The following is a 17,805-nucleotide window of genomic DNA, read 5'->3' on the forward strand; positions in this document are numbered from 1 at the left end:
TAGGTCTAAGAAATTTAAGCCCATGTACTAGGTGCTCTCCATCTTTGAGAGCTATCAAGGTATTTTTACCTAGTGCTTGGGTCAGGAGTTCCATGTTTCCGTTCACCACGGGAATTCAATAAGTCAGGACCTTTCACCCCTGGCTGGTGGACGGAACAACGGTTATCATGTCGCATGATCGTTCGATTGGTCAAGTAAGGATGAAGCGAGTAGTAAAATAACGAGGGATGTGTTTGATATCATGGTAGAAATGAAAGTGATTTACAAAAAGGGTACAGCTGAAATCATTGCTCATGACAAAGTCTCGACAAAGCTCGTGCACATAAACTACAACATCATCCCATCATGATTTACAATCAATACAGAAACACCAAGGCATACATCTCATTCAAAATATTTTTAATTGCTTTCTCGCAAGTCCAATTTCTGTATTTCAAGTATCAAGTCATTAAATCAAAGGAACTGATTATCCTCCTCTCGTACTTTCTGAGTGGACAAAGCTCTGCTCAACCCAGCAAAAAGCTCCGTCGATTTAACGAGATGATGGTACGTGTAACACAGCAATTTATCAAGTAAGCAAGTAAGAATATTTTGAATGGAATGTAGGTATGTCTTGGTGTCTCTGTATTTACTCTGAATCATAATCACCACGATAGCGACACCTGGGTCCGACTAGCCGCAACCCGGCCAAACGGGCCATTTCGCTTTTTTTTACTGCCGGCGATAATAAAAAGAATGGTAATCACTCAACCTCAAAATTCATCTCTCATTGAAGTCTGCTAAAGATGATGCATTTCTTTGAACTTTTGATTTTGATCAAAATTTTGACAATCGTTAACCTGTTGATGTTAGAAGCAAGGATGCGAAGATCAAGTTCTTTGTTTGATAATGTCCGCCATTGCATGCTTCAGGAAATTTGTTTTGAGAAGCACACTTCCTTAACTTTTTCCAACCCCGAACAATTTTTGTCCACGGCATTTGGTTTTTGTAGTGTGCCAGACTTGTTCAACATACTTAGGATTGAACAGAGTTGTCAGGAGAGTCTCGTTTAACTTGGACAGTCTCCATCAAAGCTTCCGAGGATCCTCTTTCATTTGATCAAGTCAGAGGCGTTTGTACCACATGTTGGCTGACTCTACCCTGGTCCAAAATAATGGATTTCAAGGATACTATTAGACCAAAGGGGCCCCTGCTCTGCCAATGAAGATCAATTCTGTTGATTGTAAACAAAAACCTGCACCAAAAGAAGAGCAAGATATTCAAGTACCTAATATATTGCGTAATTTTTTGCTTCAATGCCAATCAATACTTTTAAGAAAAATGTATCTTAAATTAATAATAAAATCAAGCGTACAGGAAAACACTTCTACAAACGTGCATTTCTCAATCGAATTGAAATTAATTTGTCAAGCCACTAATTCTGATATCAGGATACAAAACCTATGAAATTACATTTGATAGATGCGATTTCCATCTTTTAATACTAAATGACTTGAAATGTCTTCAAAATATTTGAAACCAATACCAAACTTGGGCTTTTTATTACATTTGAAAGTCTTATTATACACTTTAAAAGTTTTGTTTTGCATCACTATTAAGTAAAAAATCCTTAAATTGTATAATAGAAAGCAACTGACATGAAAAGTAAAGTCGTTTATCAATGTACCAAAAATAAAAAATGAATGTCATGTGTAAATGCTATACAGCTCAAAGAATAACCTGAAAATGCTCCTTGATTGATTGTTTTCTGCGTTGGGGTTCTCTTGCATACATGAATGAACCTTTAAAAGAATGTCTCACTCTGAATATTTAAAGAAATCAAACAGGTGAGATCTCTAGGTTACCCCAATAAACCCCTCGGGTTGTACTTGCAGGATATTATAACATTTATAATCAACTGAAGGCACTTGTATCCCAATAATATTTCAATGATTTTTAAACAAAGAAAAAACATGAATGATATTCAACATGCTAAGAGTTCATTGAAGGAAAAGAATGATTAATGGTTTAAAAAAGGGCTTTTGATGTTTACTGTTGTGTGTTATCGACAATAAATCTCTACCTATTGAACCAATGCATTACTGTTCCTCTCAACTTTTGAAACTTGACCATTTGTCTCATTTCCTGAGAACTGAATGCGTTATAAACTTTCACTGACATTGTTCCTGCTCTTCTCTTTGAAAAGTTTGGTCTTCAAGAAAACTAATATCAATCAGGGACCCAACCTGGCAGAAGGTGTCATCTTGTTTTAACTTACGCAGTGTGCTCATTCTAAAATCGGACTATCAAAATAACTCAAAAATGCGGATTTGGGTGCGGACACTTACTTTTTGACATTTTTGTACGTAATCACCCTCTTTATCAATACACTTATAAATCCGCTTCATCCATGACAAACATGCGTTTTTGAAGTCACCTTCTGATAGAAATTTCCTTACTGCCGCATTCCAGACATGGCTGACTGTATCCCTAGTGATATTCTTCCCAACAATAAGAGATTTAACTTTTGGGAACAGAAAGAAGTCGCATGAGGCCAAGTCTGGGCTAAAGGATGGATGTGGGATGGTGCGGATTTTTCCGGGATGACTATCACTTTCAGAACCCATTTTTTCATAAGATTGGATTGCTATAATATCTCATTAGATTGTTCAGATTAGCTTTATCACATGTGAGCTTCCTGAGTCTATCAAGAAACAAGTCCCTTTTATACTTTACAATGTAATTTGTTGAATATGGTTGTACTTTCTTTTTTGAAGTGCTTTAGTCCAACTCGAGACTGGCAGCATGCGAAAGATCAGCGTGTCAAGTACATTGTATTGAGAAATACCACACTAAAACAATTCTAATGACAAAAGGCACTCTTAACCCTGTGGAATGAGTTGGTTAAATCCATGGTGGATCAAGTTTGTCATAAATCATTCAAAGCTTTACCCTATTATGCAATGCAAACGTGTGGCCTCTTTTTAGAAGCGGCTGACTCCCTGACGTATACTCAACCTCGCGTATCTATACCTAGAGCATCTATAGGGGTATCCAATTCAAAAATCAGCCGCTTGACCCTTTTCGATAGGTAGATGCATTTGACTCTTCATATCGAGACAGATGTGAGTAATGTTTTTCACTATGCTAATTTGGCAAGTATTTTTGCCTCTTGGATCAAAACTCCCTTTTTGTGCTGGCCAATCTCAAATCTGGTTTTAATTTAACTGACCAATCTAGCTCGCTATGTAGAGTCAAATGCTTCTAACCAGGGCTTGAAGTAGTGTTACTAAAAAAATAATGTGTTTCAAGTAACGCCGTTCCTTGTAACGCGTTGTTTCTTAAGCAACGCTACCGGTAACGTGTCACTTTTCTGAAAAAATAACGGTAACAGAACGGGTGTTAGCCTTGCTGAAACCGTTACTTTCTTCTCTTCATAACGAGCGACTTTTTTAAATTTCCTCTCAAATGCAATGACTTCCTTGCCACTGATGAGATCAAATAAATAACCACAGGAGTCATTTGTTTCACGTTATATTTACTAAACGTTAAAAAATCGCACAAGCTGTTTTTCGTAGTTTAGGTCCTCTTGTTTTGCAAAAGTAACAAGTAACAAGTAACGGTAATGATAACGCATTACTTTAAGATTTGCTGCTTTATTTTATCTGCTTCATAGTTACCTATCTTAACTCCTAACATCTGTAGTAGTGCCTGTTACAAATCCCAAGTGTTTTTCCTTATGCATTGTACAGATCTAAAAATCCTTTCAACAAATAGTTTTCGATTTAACATTTGAGTAATAATTTATCAGGGGAATATCGGAAAAATTAATTCAGTCATATTACTCTGTAGCTAGTGAATTATATCATTTTTTTCAGCACTTGCGATCTCATAACTTACATGGAGACTTTCCGTAGGTCTGGTCCAGATGGAAACATTACCCTCGTCCGTTTGTCTAGCATCCTGGTTTTCTATTGTGTTCTGCACTTCGACTTGTTTTGAATTACACTCTTTGTATACGACCGAGGTGTTGATGGTATCTCGAATAAAATTAAATTTCTGTTCAATATACTTAGTCGCATCAATGGCAGTTTCGATTGCTTTAGCCCTCAAACCTGCAGAATTTGAAATGCTCGTGCTTCAAGTTTAAATAGGGAGCATTCCAGTCCCAGTAGCTTTAAAGAAGTCCGTAAAAATGCGATTATAAATGATAAAGCCCACTTGTGGTTGAGGATTATTTTTCTCGACCAAAGCTCAGCTTGCATTGGTAATGGAAGCCCTCGACCTTTGTTCATGGTGCTCACCTTGGAAAGGCCTGAACCACTGACCTCCCATCGAGTCCGATCCAGACGAGGATGGCCAGAAATGAATGGACTTTGTTCCATTTTCGTAAGCATCCACGCATGTTTCGGGCACTGCTTGACGGGACACGGGTTGACCTAATGGATTTCCACTCTGTTGTGAAATGACCCCGCTGATCTGAAATGATGCGGTAACGTTCATCCACATTTCTGCTTTTGTCATGCAAGGTTTGCTTAAAACAAAAGACTAACGATCTATTGATGGATTGGACGAGACAACACACTACCGTTCTTTCGGTGATTAAGAAGAACACTGAACATCTGACAAAAAGAATAGAATGTTCTTTGAACTAATAGTTTTATATCGATAACAAAATTCTTTATTGCGACAAATCTGTCATTGGGCTATTGGTAGACTTACAGGTATACATAATGACATATATTCCCTACTACGGTGTCTTCTTTATGGAAGTTTTGGGTTAGGCCAAGGACGACTTCACCACATGATGACGTCGTACTTGGTTAGGCATTATTTCAAAAACATGTTTTATATATTTTGTAATGAAGTGATTGAATTGCATTTGGAACATGATTGCTATTGAATTGAATTAGATTTGAACCCCAAATACTCATAATAGTATTACTTTTGAACCGCAAGTACCACAATTGCACAACTGCATTTGAACTCCAAGTAAGCGTGTTTGTGATCAAGTTCATTCGTACCCAATCTTATATTTTGGTTTTGGTTTTCACCGGCTGCATTAACCGTAACAAGGAATGTAATGCCCGGCAGAATCAAAATGAGAGATTATAATTTGTCTTATATTAACACTTAATTCTATACAATATTTGGTCTGCCAATGAATTTGAGTTGGCAGACCGAGCTGGTCCTTGAATGTAGGGTTGATCTGGAATGCTATCTTAAAATTTGTCCAAGTCTGACTTGAAAGATGCAACCGGATCAACAAGGCGAATATTAGAGGGCAGCAAATTGAACAAAGAAGGAGCCCGCCCGAGAAAGAAGAGAAGAGGACTTCATTGTTCGAACTAGTCTGGATTCTCGAGGGCTTGAAGGTGCACTCAAAACGCGTATTAAGCAATCTACGGTCACTAGAATTGATACCAAATCCTGGGTTGGGACAAAACTCATGGATTCTATTGAAGAAGTACAGTATCAGATACATTTCGTACCTTCTCTGAACACTGTACAGTCCCAACCTTTCTAACCTCTCACAATAGGAGAGCTCTGTCATACCTTTGATGTTCCTGGTAAAAATTAAACGGATCATTTTCGATGGAGGCCTTAATTTTAGCCTGAATCAAGTCCAACTTTTTTTGAAGACTACCTTCAACTACTGGATTCAAAATGTGATGAAGCCTTTAGCCAGTTTACAACTCTCAAAATGTCATCCTGAATTTTTGAATTTTTGTCAATATCTCTTAACAATCTTAAAGTAAACGTGGACAACAAACTGATCAAATTTCTTGATCATGCTTACATTTAAGGCCTAGCTAGATCCGCCAACTCAAATTTGTTGGTTGATATCAGATATTGTATGATCATAAAGGTAATTTTTTTGTATCTTTTACATCTTGAACAACTGGGGATTTCATTCCTAATAGCAGTAGAAATAGGTAGAAAATTGTTATGCTCATGGCAATGATGTTTTCATCGTTTGCTAATAGAGGACTCTAGTAATGAAGAAATAGGAATTTTTACTCGTTTCGAGCACATTTTCTCACCAACTAGGGTAACTATGGGATTCCAAACCTTGATTAGATGAATCATGAACCATGGAGGAAGCACGGCCTAGATATTGCGATGAGAACTAGCCAGGCGGACACGTTTTCAGAATGGATGGGTGACAGCTGGTATGGTATCTGATTTTTCAATCGGCTGGAGTAGCACTTGTTTATAGTTACCGATTCAGCTCCAGTAATGAATCACATCAAACTCAAGTTTTGCTCTTCCATGTTGCCTCTTCTATGCATGAGCGACGGTACGTCGTACCCTGGACGTACTTGACGGCGCTAAATGCACCCAAATAATTCAACGGAAAGTTTAGAAATCTTTGAACTCAAGCTCCCGACCAAAAATTGAAATAAATCTTAGTCGCACTATCCAACTACGGACTTCCTCACCGTAGAAACATTCAAAATTATAGGTAGGAACATGGCAATTTTTTTGCTGCATGTAGCAAAAAGAATTCTAGTCACTCCGGTTTTTTTTCTACGATTCAAGTTTTCAGTTGTCCAAGCTTAGTTTGAGCTAAAACCGTTACTCAACATGGACGAATAATGAAATTTGACTTGTACGAACGAAATTTACGAGTGAGATGATTTTGGGTAAAGTTCCAAAAAACTTTGATGTCAGTGGTTCAACCTCTCATTGAAGGTGAATCAAAAAGGTGCTTTAACATCTACAGAGCAAAAAACGGCCATCTACATATTTCATGATCCTTGAATCCAAGAATTAGATACGTGAAAACTGGAGCATAATGGCTGGAATTGATCAGCAGTAGTCTCTTCAAAGGATACACGTAGGGGACGAAAACCGATCCAAGGCAAGGCCTTAATCATCGTTTTAGCCCAGTTTCTTAATGAGATCAAAGCCTACCGGGGTATCCGACGACCATTGAAAACACCTCCTGTTGAATTGCGACCTCGATGGATGAATGTAAAAGCATCAGTGGACTTGAAAACAAATGATAAATAGAGTTCAAAGATCAAACTATATAGAAGGCAGCAAATGAGATCTTAGTGAAGCTATATGTTGGGAGCGCCTTCTAAGGATGAAGTTCTAGTCCATTACATAGCAGATTTTTTTCCAAATGTCTGTAGAATTGGCTCAAAAGAGCTTGGTGTCCGATTCAAAGTTGCTTTGAAAAGTGACGGAAAACCTTTTTTATCTTTAAAAGAATGAAAGACCAAAATGCATCCTTAATCAGTGTGAGTAAACACTAATACTGATCAAAGCTTTGATTAATTTGATGAAAGCTCGATCTCTTTGGAACATGAATTAGTTACGTACACTTGAAGTTCTAACGCAGAAAGAGAGAGCTCTCTTACTGAATTGTATATTCTCCAAGTGCCAATGTGGTCCCTTGGGAGGTCAAGAACTTTCAACTTCAAGGAGAGATCTCTTTGACCGCTTGATCCCTTGAAATGTGGCTGTAAGTTCCAATTTATGGAGCCCTCAAAATGGGACATCAGACTGACATTCAAAACACGCAAGACAACGCTATAGAATATAAGTTTAGTTTGTTCCACCTCCTATCGGGTTTCAATGTTTGCTGAAAGAAAGTTTAACTCATTCTTTCATTTTTTTGGAGACAAAGCACATCTATTTCAAAGTCGTAAATCTTGAAAACAGTTACTTTGTTAATCATAGCGTTAACTTCGGGTTAGTAACGCAGGCAAGCATCATTGTATTTGATAATATTACGCATTAATGACATTTGTTATGGTCACGCGGTTTTTTCCCTTTTAGACCATACGCACAACCTTTGTTTCAAGTCTTTCAAGTGCGTGTTTTACGTTGTCGTGTTAATGACCGGCGAGTTTTGAAGATAATTACTCAACCTCAAAAAGTGTGGGGCAAGTATTCAGTTAGATCATGTGTTTTAATGACTGGCTTGAAAATAAGTTCTCGTTTCAATGCCTGGAGAAGAAATTTTCTAGGAACGCAAAAAAATCCATTCAAAGTGTGAATTTAAAGAATTTCATGCGTGTAAAGGCGAATTTCCAACTCCTTTTTCCACAAGTTTGCACATCAAGAGTAAAATTGAACTGTCAAAGTCTCTAACTTATGTTTTAAACTCAAACTTGGCTAACGTGACTTGCAAAGAGTGAGATAGTTTTTGTCAAAGTGCTCTGAAAGTCGTGGGATAAAACATGCTTTCATGTTTTAGGAAAATACATTTCTATTTGCGCCATTACAGTTCTTTTGATGACAGTTTGACATGACAAATCAAGAAAAGTTTCAATTTTACTCGTCACTGAAGTATTTAGATAAAGTTTCCTATTGCAGAAATCTCCATTTTCGCGTTATAAAATCAAGCTAACCGCCTCAAAAACGAGGTTATAGATTCTGATGATTTAAGGATTATACTACTTGACAAAAGCATTTGCAAAAAAACTGTACGAGGGGCACGCAAGCAAATATGGTCCATTACTCCACAAAGACTTGTTTCCAGACAACGCATCATTGCGGTAGAATTTTTAACATTCAATTCCGTTCCAAAACAATGAGTTTACATGGATCCCAGATCCAAACCAGACACATTTGTGTAAATGTTTGTGCCTTAAGGGTGAGTTATATAAGGATTAAGTTTCAAGCATCAATAACGGCTATTGCAGCAACACCGGATTCAAATTACCAATTATCGAACAGAAAATGTTGAAAGTGGCTTTTAAAGAGGTGTTTAAAACGTTGAAAGTAGATTAAAGGATACGTGAAGGGTACCTAAAGCCATATGTAACTCCTAGAGCTACATATTTTTTATCTAAATGTGTTTCGTTTGGATCTGGGACCCACATGAACATACTGTTTTGGAGTGGAATTGAAGGTTCAAAATTAAACCGTTATGGTGCACAGAGCTCACTGCCATATTCTTCTAAACATAAGACCCTACTTGTTTCCCAAGAAGTCTGGAGTCATTACTCACACACTAGGCATTTCTTCAATAGCTTTTGTAACTAAACCTGCAACAACTTTCTTTATTTTGCTAAAAAAGAAGTTTTAACAAAACATAATCTGCCACCGCCATGCAAGCCCCCAATCAAGACAAAGACAATGCATTCAACTTTACTATCCACACTCACAATAACCTCTAGGTTATCTCACAATAACTCCAAAAAGTTGGTGCGAAACACAATATAAATTTGAAAGACTACACAGGGCATTAATAGGCCAACGAAGAAATTTTGGCATGCGTTTTCCTGAAAGAGTTTTCAAGTTATACTGTTTGGGAGTAAAGTGGGGATTGTGAAGTTGGATGTTTTTCCTAGGCTTGATTAATTCCCCTCTATATTGTCTGCTTTATCCTATTAGCTTGGCTTTATTTGGAGGGTGGAATCTCAACACAAGAACTGCTGGAACATATCTGGACAAAAATAGGCACAATGACGGTTTTATAATATTTTTCTGAAGCCAGCCCATACATAGATACTACGACATGGGAATGGACGCTGGCTGTCATTTTTTTTGTGCGGACTTCCTTACCGCTACCGGGATTGGAATCACAGCAGTTCAAGACGAGAAGATTATTATTTTACTTGACTTTTATTTATATATATTATTTGATCGACCAACGAATTGGAGTTGGCAGACCGAGCTAATCCTTGAATATAAGGTTGATCCGGAATTTTAGTCAAAAACTTGCCCAAGTCTGACTTAAATCTTGCTACTGGATCAACGCCTACATNGGACTTCATTGTTTTAAGTATCCTGGATTCTCGAGGGCTTGAAGGTGTTCTCAAAATGCACATTAAGCCTCTACGGTCACTACAATTGACCCTAAATCCTGGGTTGGGACAAAGCTCATGAATGCTTTTGAAAACGTACAATATCAGATACCTTTTGTACCTTCTCTGAGTACTGTACAATTCCAACCATTGATATAGAAACGTGTAATGTAGAAAAATAAAACAAAATCTACTTTGGCGTGAAACTGAAAAAAGGCGTGGTCTCCACACACTTGAAACAAACCGTGTCAAAAGTTTTGGTTACTAAAACGTCGTTTCTTTACTGATTTTACTATTTTCTGATTGATTTAACCACTCAAGCATCAGGTAAGTGATTTATATGTTTTGGTGAATTTTGGTATTTTCAACAAAAAACGACATTTTGGGCGCTTCAGTGCAAATTGTAATTGCCATCAAAGAGCGAATCGGCTTATCAACAACATTTTCACCTTTCTTGGAAAATAAGTCATTTTGGAGAAATTAATGTACTATCATTCTTGCTGGTTTGCCCGTCGTATCTAAATCTTATTTACAAAGGATGAATACGAATCATTGGTTCACTGCAATCCTTCCTTAGATTAAAATGTAATTGTTCCTATTCTTTTCACAATGTGCCAAAGAGCTGAAAGTTCCAGTTCCAACTTACCGTGTAAGATGAGCAACAAGTTAGCCGTGCGAGTTGAAATGGGACTAAGCCCAATCTCGTGTGGGACAAGGCTCTTTAAAGATGCGCCGATTCTCCTCAAAAAGGAGGCAGGAAAGCTCCAGAGCTTTTCCATTGGTTCCATGTTCCATGTTCCACATGTCTCGCTTTGAAATAGAAAGCCAAAGGTATTCATTTCCAGGAACCACTGGGGTCCAAATCTAAAGGACTGAGCGCTTGACAAAAAACGAACAGGAGAACGAAGCCTCGTTTAATGTCATGCACCTTAACTGGATGGAGTTAGCCGGTAATTGCTAAAATAGGGACTTCGAAGGTTTTGATGCCGTATTTTTTTACGCTTATACTTATTCACGCTTAACTGAGAGGGAGAGGGGTAAAAATTGGTGTTTATGACAAGAAATGAACGAAAAGCGGGGACATCGCCCATCATAAATGTCATTCTAGACTCCAGACAAAAAATGTTATTTATATGCCGAGCAGACGTTCGAAAGGGATGAACTAACCGGTTTTCTTTCCAAATCTTTCGTACAACCGGATCGTCAAACTTCTGCAATTTCTAAGCGACGTGAAAATAACATATTTTGTCGGAAGACTAGATCACTCATAAGGCACAGAAAATCCCCTTGAAAATAGAAAAAAAATTGTCAAACACTGGACCCAATCAAGATATAAGCTCATAAGAACTGAGAAAGTTGGTTCGACACTCAGAATTTAGTTCATCCACGAACCTCTAGAAATGTGGACTGTGAACGAGCTTCCGGTCAAATCGGCTTGCTATTGGTCATTGCGAGTCTGAGCCACTTTTCGAATATAAGTGATAAAATAAGAAGCGTAGATCTCCTCAATTTAAGGCTGGCGATTTTTTCATCATTTACTTATAAAGTGGTTCGTTTCAAAGTTATACTGCCAAAAGTTTTGTAGTTCTTCCAACTCACGCTATCATGTTGCAGCTTGGCCTCTGTAACATTATTGACTATCTATGTCATGTCTTCTTTAATTTGCCCAGGTCCTGGTGAAAACAAGCTTTTGCTTACCCAGAACCTGAGGAACTACATGCTCATGAATTTTTTTGATATATCAAGATGCTAACTCAGAGATTAATGTCGACATTATCCAATCATGATCAAAGTGTTCCTGAAATAAATCCATCTACCTATCTATCTAAAAGCTGATCAAGATTTCGAATTTCATCTAGTGTTTACCACATAACTGTGGACGTATATCTTAAGTTCCCTAAACATAGCTTTGGTCTCAAATTTGGCCAAGTTCATCTATTCATCAAAATCTTGTGGTCCTGTATGTAAACTGGTTATTTGTCTTCCGTTCACTGTCCACATTGCTAGAAATCCGGGGTTTATCTTGACGTAACATTCTACAAACTCTGATAAAGCTCGTTTTAAAGTGAAATGTGACCAAGATAGAATATATGCACATAGAAACGAGGCATGAATATTGTTGATCTAACGGATGTCATTGATTAACTTGCATTAAAGTATTGCAAAATTATATTCAGCACTTGGCGCTTATAAGATAGGCTGAGTCAAGGAGTCACAGTTGCGGCTTCGCACATTTTTCCTATTAATTATTATCATTTTTTATATTGAAGCCTCTAATTTTATCTCAGTGGTGTCTTTAATCCAGATGATCGATCAGACTTCAAACAGGAGAAATTACGGATTTAGTTCATTGTGGTCCCCAACATATCGGTCAAATACGGAATGGTGGACGACAGATGTTTTGCAATTAGTATTTGCCTTTGTTCAATGTTTGACTCATGGTCAGCAAGAATGTGATTCGATCCAGATTCTCAGGATTCTTTATCGTTCTTGGCCTTAATACCGAATGTCAACGGTATGTACAAATGAGTTGCGAGTTTGAACGGTTTGTACGTTTGTACGTGGAATCCGAGCTAACTCACATACAATTGGTAGCTATTCATTTGACAATACTTCTGACCGACCGGGATGTGTGTTCAATAAAACTGAAAAGGAAGGTAATTTTGTTAAAAAATCATTGCAGGTCTGGAAATTGACACCTTCGTTCATTGTATGTAATTTAAAGCCAATCATACAATCAGAACAAATCGAGCCTTTGCCAAACGCAAGTTTTCAATCAACACATTCCATTATAGTTCAGAAATCCAACGAGCTTGGAGAGTGGTATTTTCTGATAAAAATGCTTGCTCAAAAATGCAAATACGATTTACGAGTTTCTTTTAATTAAAACTTTGCCAACAAATATCGCTCGATCCTGTTCAGATTAAACGGTCAAAAGACTCAACAACCATTCATTTGACTTCATTTTAATGCATAATAAAGGAAAAAGTCATGTTATGTTTTACTTTTCTCTCCAACTCTACTTGGTTTGGATTGAAATTTGACTGGATAAAATCATGATCATTTTGATATAAGGACACTTCTTGAACCCAGCGAGCCAAAAGATCTATGGTTAATGTCGTTGACAAATTCATGTGTTGGTTGTAAAAGCGCCTGATATAAGTATTTGAAATAATAAATAAATAGACATAAGACAGTCCTTTTGCCTTGACTGGGGTTATGAATGCGATGGTTTCTTAGTAACAGTGGTTGAAAGCCAATAAATCAGAACTTTGTCTTCACCTTTTCTAATCGGATTTTGCACAAAAACTGGGACATGCATATTTTTAAAAGTGTATCCCCGCAAGCCAAAGCAACCCAAAACAGACGTTTCTGATGTTAGTTAAGAGACATTTTGTAATACATATCTGGCTCCAGAAGCAAATCTATACATCAAAACTTATCCATGTATTAAAATGCGTCCACTCATTTTCAGACGAGTTTCATTCCTGGCTAGGTGTGTCAAGCTTACTTCTGAAAAACGATTTGTGATGCAAATCATAATAATTAGGATCCATGGACATGGTCAGAGTGACAATGTTCCCAGATCAAATCCTGGATCACCGAAGTTTTTTTGGTTTTGTTTGTTCTAAAGGTAGTCCTCGGTTTTCCATGCTTGTGACGAAAAGGAGACCCCTTCTGGATTTATGTTGTTTCTTCGAGCTTGATTCCTAACACGAGGAATAAGGGGAACCAAAGCTGGAACATCAATTCTCTCTCTATTGTGAGTTATGTCCTCTTGGTGGCAGGTTTCATAGGGGAAAACAAAGGCGAAACGAAATGTCAGCATTATTGTGGGCGGATAAAACCCCAGACATGCTTCAAATACAACCTAGTTTCAAAAGAAATATTTGTGAACGATTGGTGAACATGTGAAAATCGCAGAAAAAGTGCTGAGAAGGATCGCTTAAGTGAGGGGAAGAAACATAGCAACAGAACCCAGGCCTTGAAAAAAGGATTGCGATTTATGTCCCAAGGATTTCAGTGCAATAGGGGCTCTCCAGCTTTTAAAATTTTACATTTGCAAAGGGTGGCTATTTTTCTTTTTGCCTCGTATAAGTTCGATGAAATCTTCCAAAATTTGGAATCTTAACTGCTTATCTTGTTTGAATAAAAGTGTTCTAATCAAAGAAATCACAAACCCCCATGAAACCCATCGTTGGGTGGTTTGGGTGCTTATGAATTATAGTTGAAGACACCAATCTTATCGCATAGATATTTTTTCACAATATTATCAACTAGAATATGTAAAGAATTGACTTTGAATAGACGCTTTGCATTTTTCCACTTGCAGTCAAAGAACCGCAACAATCGACGAAAAGCGCTTTGTCCTTTTTAGATGGATTTACTTTCGCTGAACGCAGGGATGACAATCTTGGTGCATACACCATCCAGGCTCGCCAGTTAGCATATTTTTGAAAATTAGCATCATTTCAAGGCCACTGGCATTGATTTTTTTTTAATTAGCATCTGTTTTTAGCATTGTTTGCGTGAAATCTTGTAAAGCAATTTAGCCCCATCTTAGCAATATTTCATTAAAAAATGCCCAAAAGGAAAGAAAAAAACACTCACAAAGCAAGTAAACTTGGCAGTGTTGACAATGCTCTTTTATTGGAGTCATTTGTCATTCCACGAAATTGATACGCGGTAGCCCCCCCCAAGTGATTTCCAGTTCCATGTTTACTTTACATTAAGCGAGCATAATTGTTTATTCTAATTGCTTCTCAATTGAAAGGGGATTTAGCCAAATTTATGTAAATACCCAGATTTTTAGTTCATAAAAATATTGTTTACTACTGTTGATTGCCTGACACAAATAAAAGAATTGATGAAAATCGTCACTGCGTGCATAAGAACTAAGTTGCAATCTTGAAGAAAATGTAAGTACGGGTTAATTTCATTGTAGTCCGAAAAGTGTTTCACTCATTTGAGGTGAGTTTCAGAAATAGTGCAAAATATTCAAAATAGAAGAGATAGACCACTTTGGAGCCTTATGAATAAAGAAATTGATTGCAGTTCTTGCTAATGTCCACTTTGAAGTATGATGCCCGCAACAAAAGCAAATAATCTTCTATTTTTTGACCGAATCTCACCCAAGAAGAACAATATTTGACGATAAGAACAATTTTTAATTGCGTGTAAAAAAAGCTTGTTCAAACTGTGAAAAATATTTTTTTACTCTAATAAAACTTTCGTCACTTTTCGTTGTTCTCTTCAAAATGTTAGGGTTCAAAATTAGGAGATCAGGAGAATTAGGAGATTAATTCTTCTTTTTTCCGAAAAGTAAACCAGTTAAAAAAATTGCCGGAACAAACTCTGTCATTTACAATTGAATTTGAAACTGAAATCCTTTAAGACCACTATAACGAATTTGTTTTCTTAAAAAATAGCATTATACTAGCATTTTTTAGCATCGATTTTACACGAGATAACATCGCCGGCTGAAAAAGTCTCGCCAGCCTGTAATCATCTTCCATTTATCCCCAAGGGACTCAAGAAGATGGGCGTTAAACGTGATAGGAAGATAGAAAATTATGGATCTAGTCGATCTCAATTTACTTCGAGATGATGGACCTGGAAGACCAAGATCGTTGGCAATTGACCTTATGGAAGTGCTTTGAGATGCAAGTATTGAGATGAGGGCCCCTCCTTTTCTTAGTCCATCCATGGAGGCCATGATTTATGTTCAAGATGATCCTCGAGCTCGCGTTAAGTTTTTAAGTTATATTTGGGTAAACAAATTCCAGGGAAAAATGACAACAACTATCACTCTTTTGCCTTGCACATCTTGAATGGATAGTGTCACAGGAGAATTTGCTCTAAAAAATGCTTTAATTATTTTGCCAAAGCAATGGAAGCTCTTGTAATATCTACATGAAGCCTCCAATAGCTCTCAGGAAGTGCAATTGGCCCATGCAACGACTTACTCTCGTCCCGGTAATATTTTTAGAAACATTTTAGCGACAACCGAAAGTGCAAGTATAACTAAGAAAAATTACATGTGAGAAGAAAAAGAAATCGGTAATGGTGATTAGATCCTTTAACAAAAATTGATTAATCTTTAAAATAAATGTGACCTCTCATATATCAGCAAAACTCAAAAATCAAATGTTCTGCGATCTATTTTGAAAATCAAAAGTGACTTTTTATGCATGTTAGAGATTCGAGACGGAACCTATCAAGCCAAATAAATGTTTCTTGCATTGATTATCAAAAGTATCTAAATCGCTGCACCAACTGAAGATCACCAAGTTAGCAGCCATCAACCAACCTTTGTAAGTGTAAGCGGTCACTGGTGCTTACTTCATTCCCAACAAAGTAGTGATGGGGCGAGTCCGGGAAAAGTCGGGCTTATACGAGTCCTCTGATTTTTTTTGAAGTTTTTTGAGTTTTTGCCGGACTCGAGTCTTTTACTAGAGCCAGTTCAAGCAAATAGACGCGTCTTGACAAATTCTAAGAAAAAAATGAATATTTATTTCATGTGACGAGTCCGGACTCGAGTCCGGCCAATTTCTCCAAAATCAATTAAAAGCTCGAGCACACTCGGACTCGAGTCCGGACTCGCCCAGAACTACAACGATGAGAGGCCTTGATAAATGTCCTTTGCTCTCGTAACACCTTTCCCAATAGCTCTCCTAGATTTCCCTTCAGACTCTCGAGTCAACTGTGACACTCCGTTTACCAATATATCACCTTTTCATGACAAGCATTGTACTGTATGTTATGTTTTACGTGGAATGTTCCAACAAGGTCTGAACCTTCAGCGATGTTTGGCGAGCTTCAAAGGCTCTTATAAATAGGGCACCTTCGCCTCGAGAATCATCATCACTCACCTCGTGCGGTGTGGAACTGGTGCAATTTTCCATGAGGAGAATAAAACAGCACCGGAATCAACAGCGAAAGAGGGGGGCTCAGGACGCGGATGTGGCCGCTTCCATGCACTGATAAAAAGGTGCATTTGATCCTGGTTCCAAGATCCCCATAAAGACGGCGAGACGCTTTCAACAATCTGAATCCAAATGCTTTTTTGGGTTCTTGGGTTTATCGGTGTCTGCATCCAAAAGAAAAAAGCCCTGAGGGAAAAAGCTTGAGGGATCCGCCATGACCGGGAAAATTGGCTGAGGTTTTCTCAGTGGGTCGGTCGTTTGGATGATTTGATCTTGAGATAATCCAGACATGAGAGTTGTAGTACCTAGTTCAGAAGATGAAAGAGCGGAGACGTCTCATGGTATGACGGCATACCTCATTAACCTTATGGACAATGGACTGAGAATGCTTTCATCCATCTTTCGCACGGCCAAAGTATCCCCTTATCATGTTCCGAAAGAGACTTGTCATCACTTGGGGAAAGAAGCGAGATTTAGGTTCATTATGATACTTCCAAAGGGGCAGAGGCTTTTTCATTTTCATTAGCATTTGTGCTCTTCTCGTGGTTGGTTTCAAGGGACGAGCGAGCGTACGTCTAAAGGATATTTTACCACAGGTGGGCACTAGCGTGAAACATGACAGAACAGTCTGAGGATTATTAATATCAAACTGAAGTCACAATTCATAAATTTCTTTACAGGGCATGTTTCATCATTGGAGATAGAAATATCTCCCACTCATTAATCATACAATAACAAAGTTTGATAGTTGATCTACTCAAGAAAAGTGAAGTTTTAAATGCAAGATATATTAAATCAAACAAATCCTAGACTGAACATCCTTGCAAAGGTTTCCATGCATTGCAACATTCTTTCTTTAGAGTATGATGAACTAATCTTGAATCATTTTGTTGAACGCTTTGACTGAATAAAGATTTTGTTCAATTTTATCACTACTAGGAATGCAAAAAATGATCCCTAGCGAGAAATTTATATCTTCATTTTGAAAATAGATGCTTTAGCTCAACCCTGCAATTGAAGAGTAATTGAATACTTGAAATTTAGCATTCCATTGGAATACTGTTGAGTACTTTTTTTTCTTTATTTCGTCATTCTTTTTTTTGGAGCCGTCTACAGACTTCAATACACTACGA

At 37.6% G+C, this 17,805-nt stretch overlaps 1 protein-coding gene across 3 annotated transcripts in view; it reads right to left on the bottom strand.

Moving 5' to 3' along the window:
- LOC131892003 (uncharacterized) overlaps positions 1 to 10,622 on the bottom strand; it is a 12,422-nt gene extending 1,800 nt beyond the window's left edge. Inside the window, exons 1-2 of one of the 3 annotated variants that reach the window (XM_059241721.1) lie at positions 10,393 to 10,622; positions 4,284 to 4,458 (exon numbers count right to left, since the gene is read on the bottom strand). In XM_059241721.1, coding sequence (XP_059097704.1) covers positions 4,284 to 4,458; positions 10,393 to 10,585 — 368 coding nt within the window. In that variant the 5' untranslated portion in view covers positions 10,586 to 10,622. Of the gene's footprint in view, positions 1 to 4,283; positions 4,459 to 6,051; positions 6,092 to 6,897; positions 6,932 to 10,392 lie in introns of those variants that run through there. The other 2 variants (XM_059241722.1, XM_059241723.1) reach the window with 2 other exon arrangements.
- Positions 10,623 to 17,805: the final 7,183 nt, after the last annotated feature.

Source organism: Tigriopus californicus, chromosome 12 (assembly GCF_007210705.1).
Source record: "Tigriopus californicus strain San Diego chromosome 12, Tcal_SD_v2.1, whole genome shotgun sequence".
Lineage (NCBI taxonomy): Eukaryota > Metazoa > Arthropoda > Copepoda > Harpacticoida > Harpacticidae > Tigriopus > Tigriopus californicus.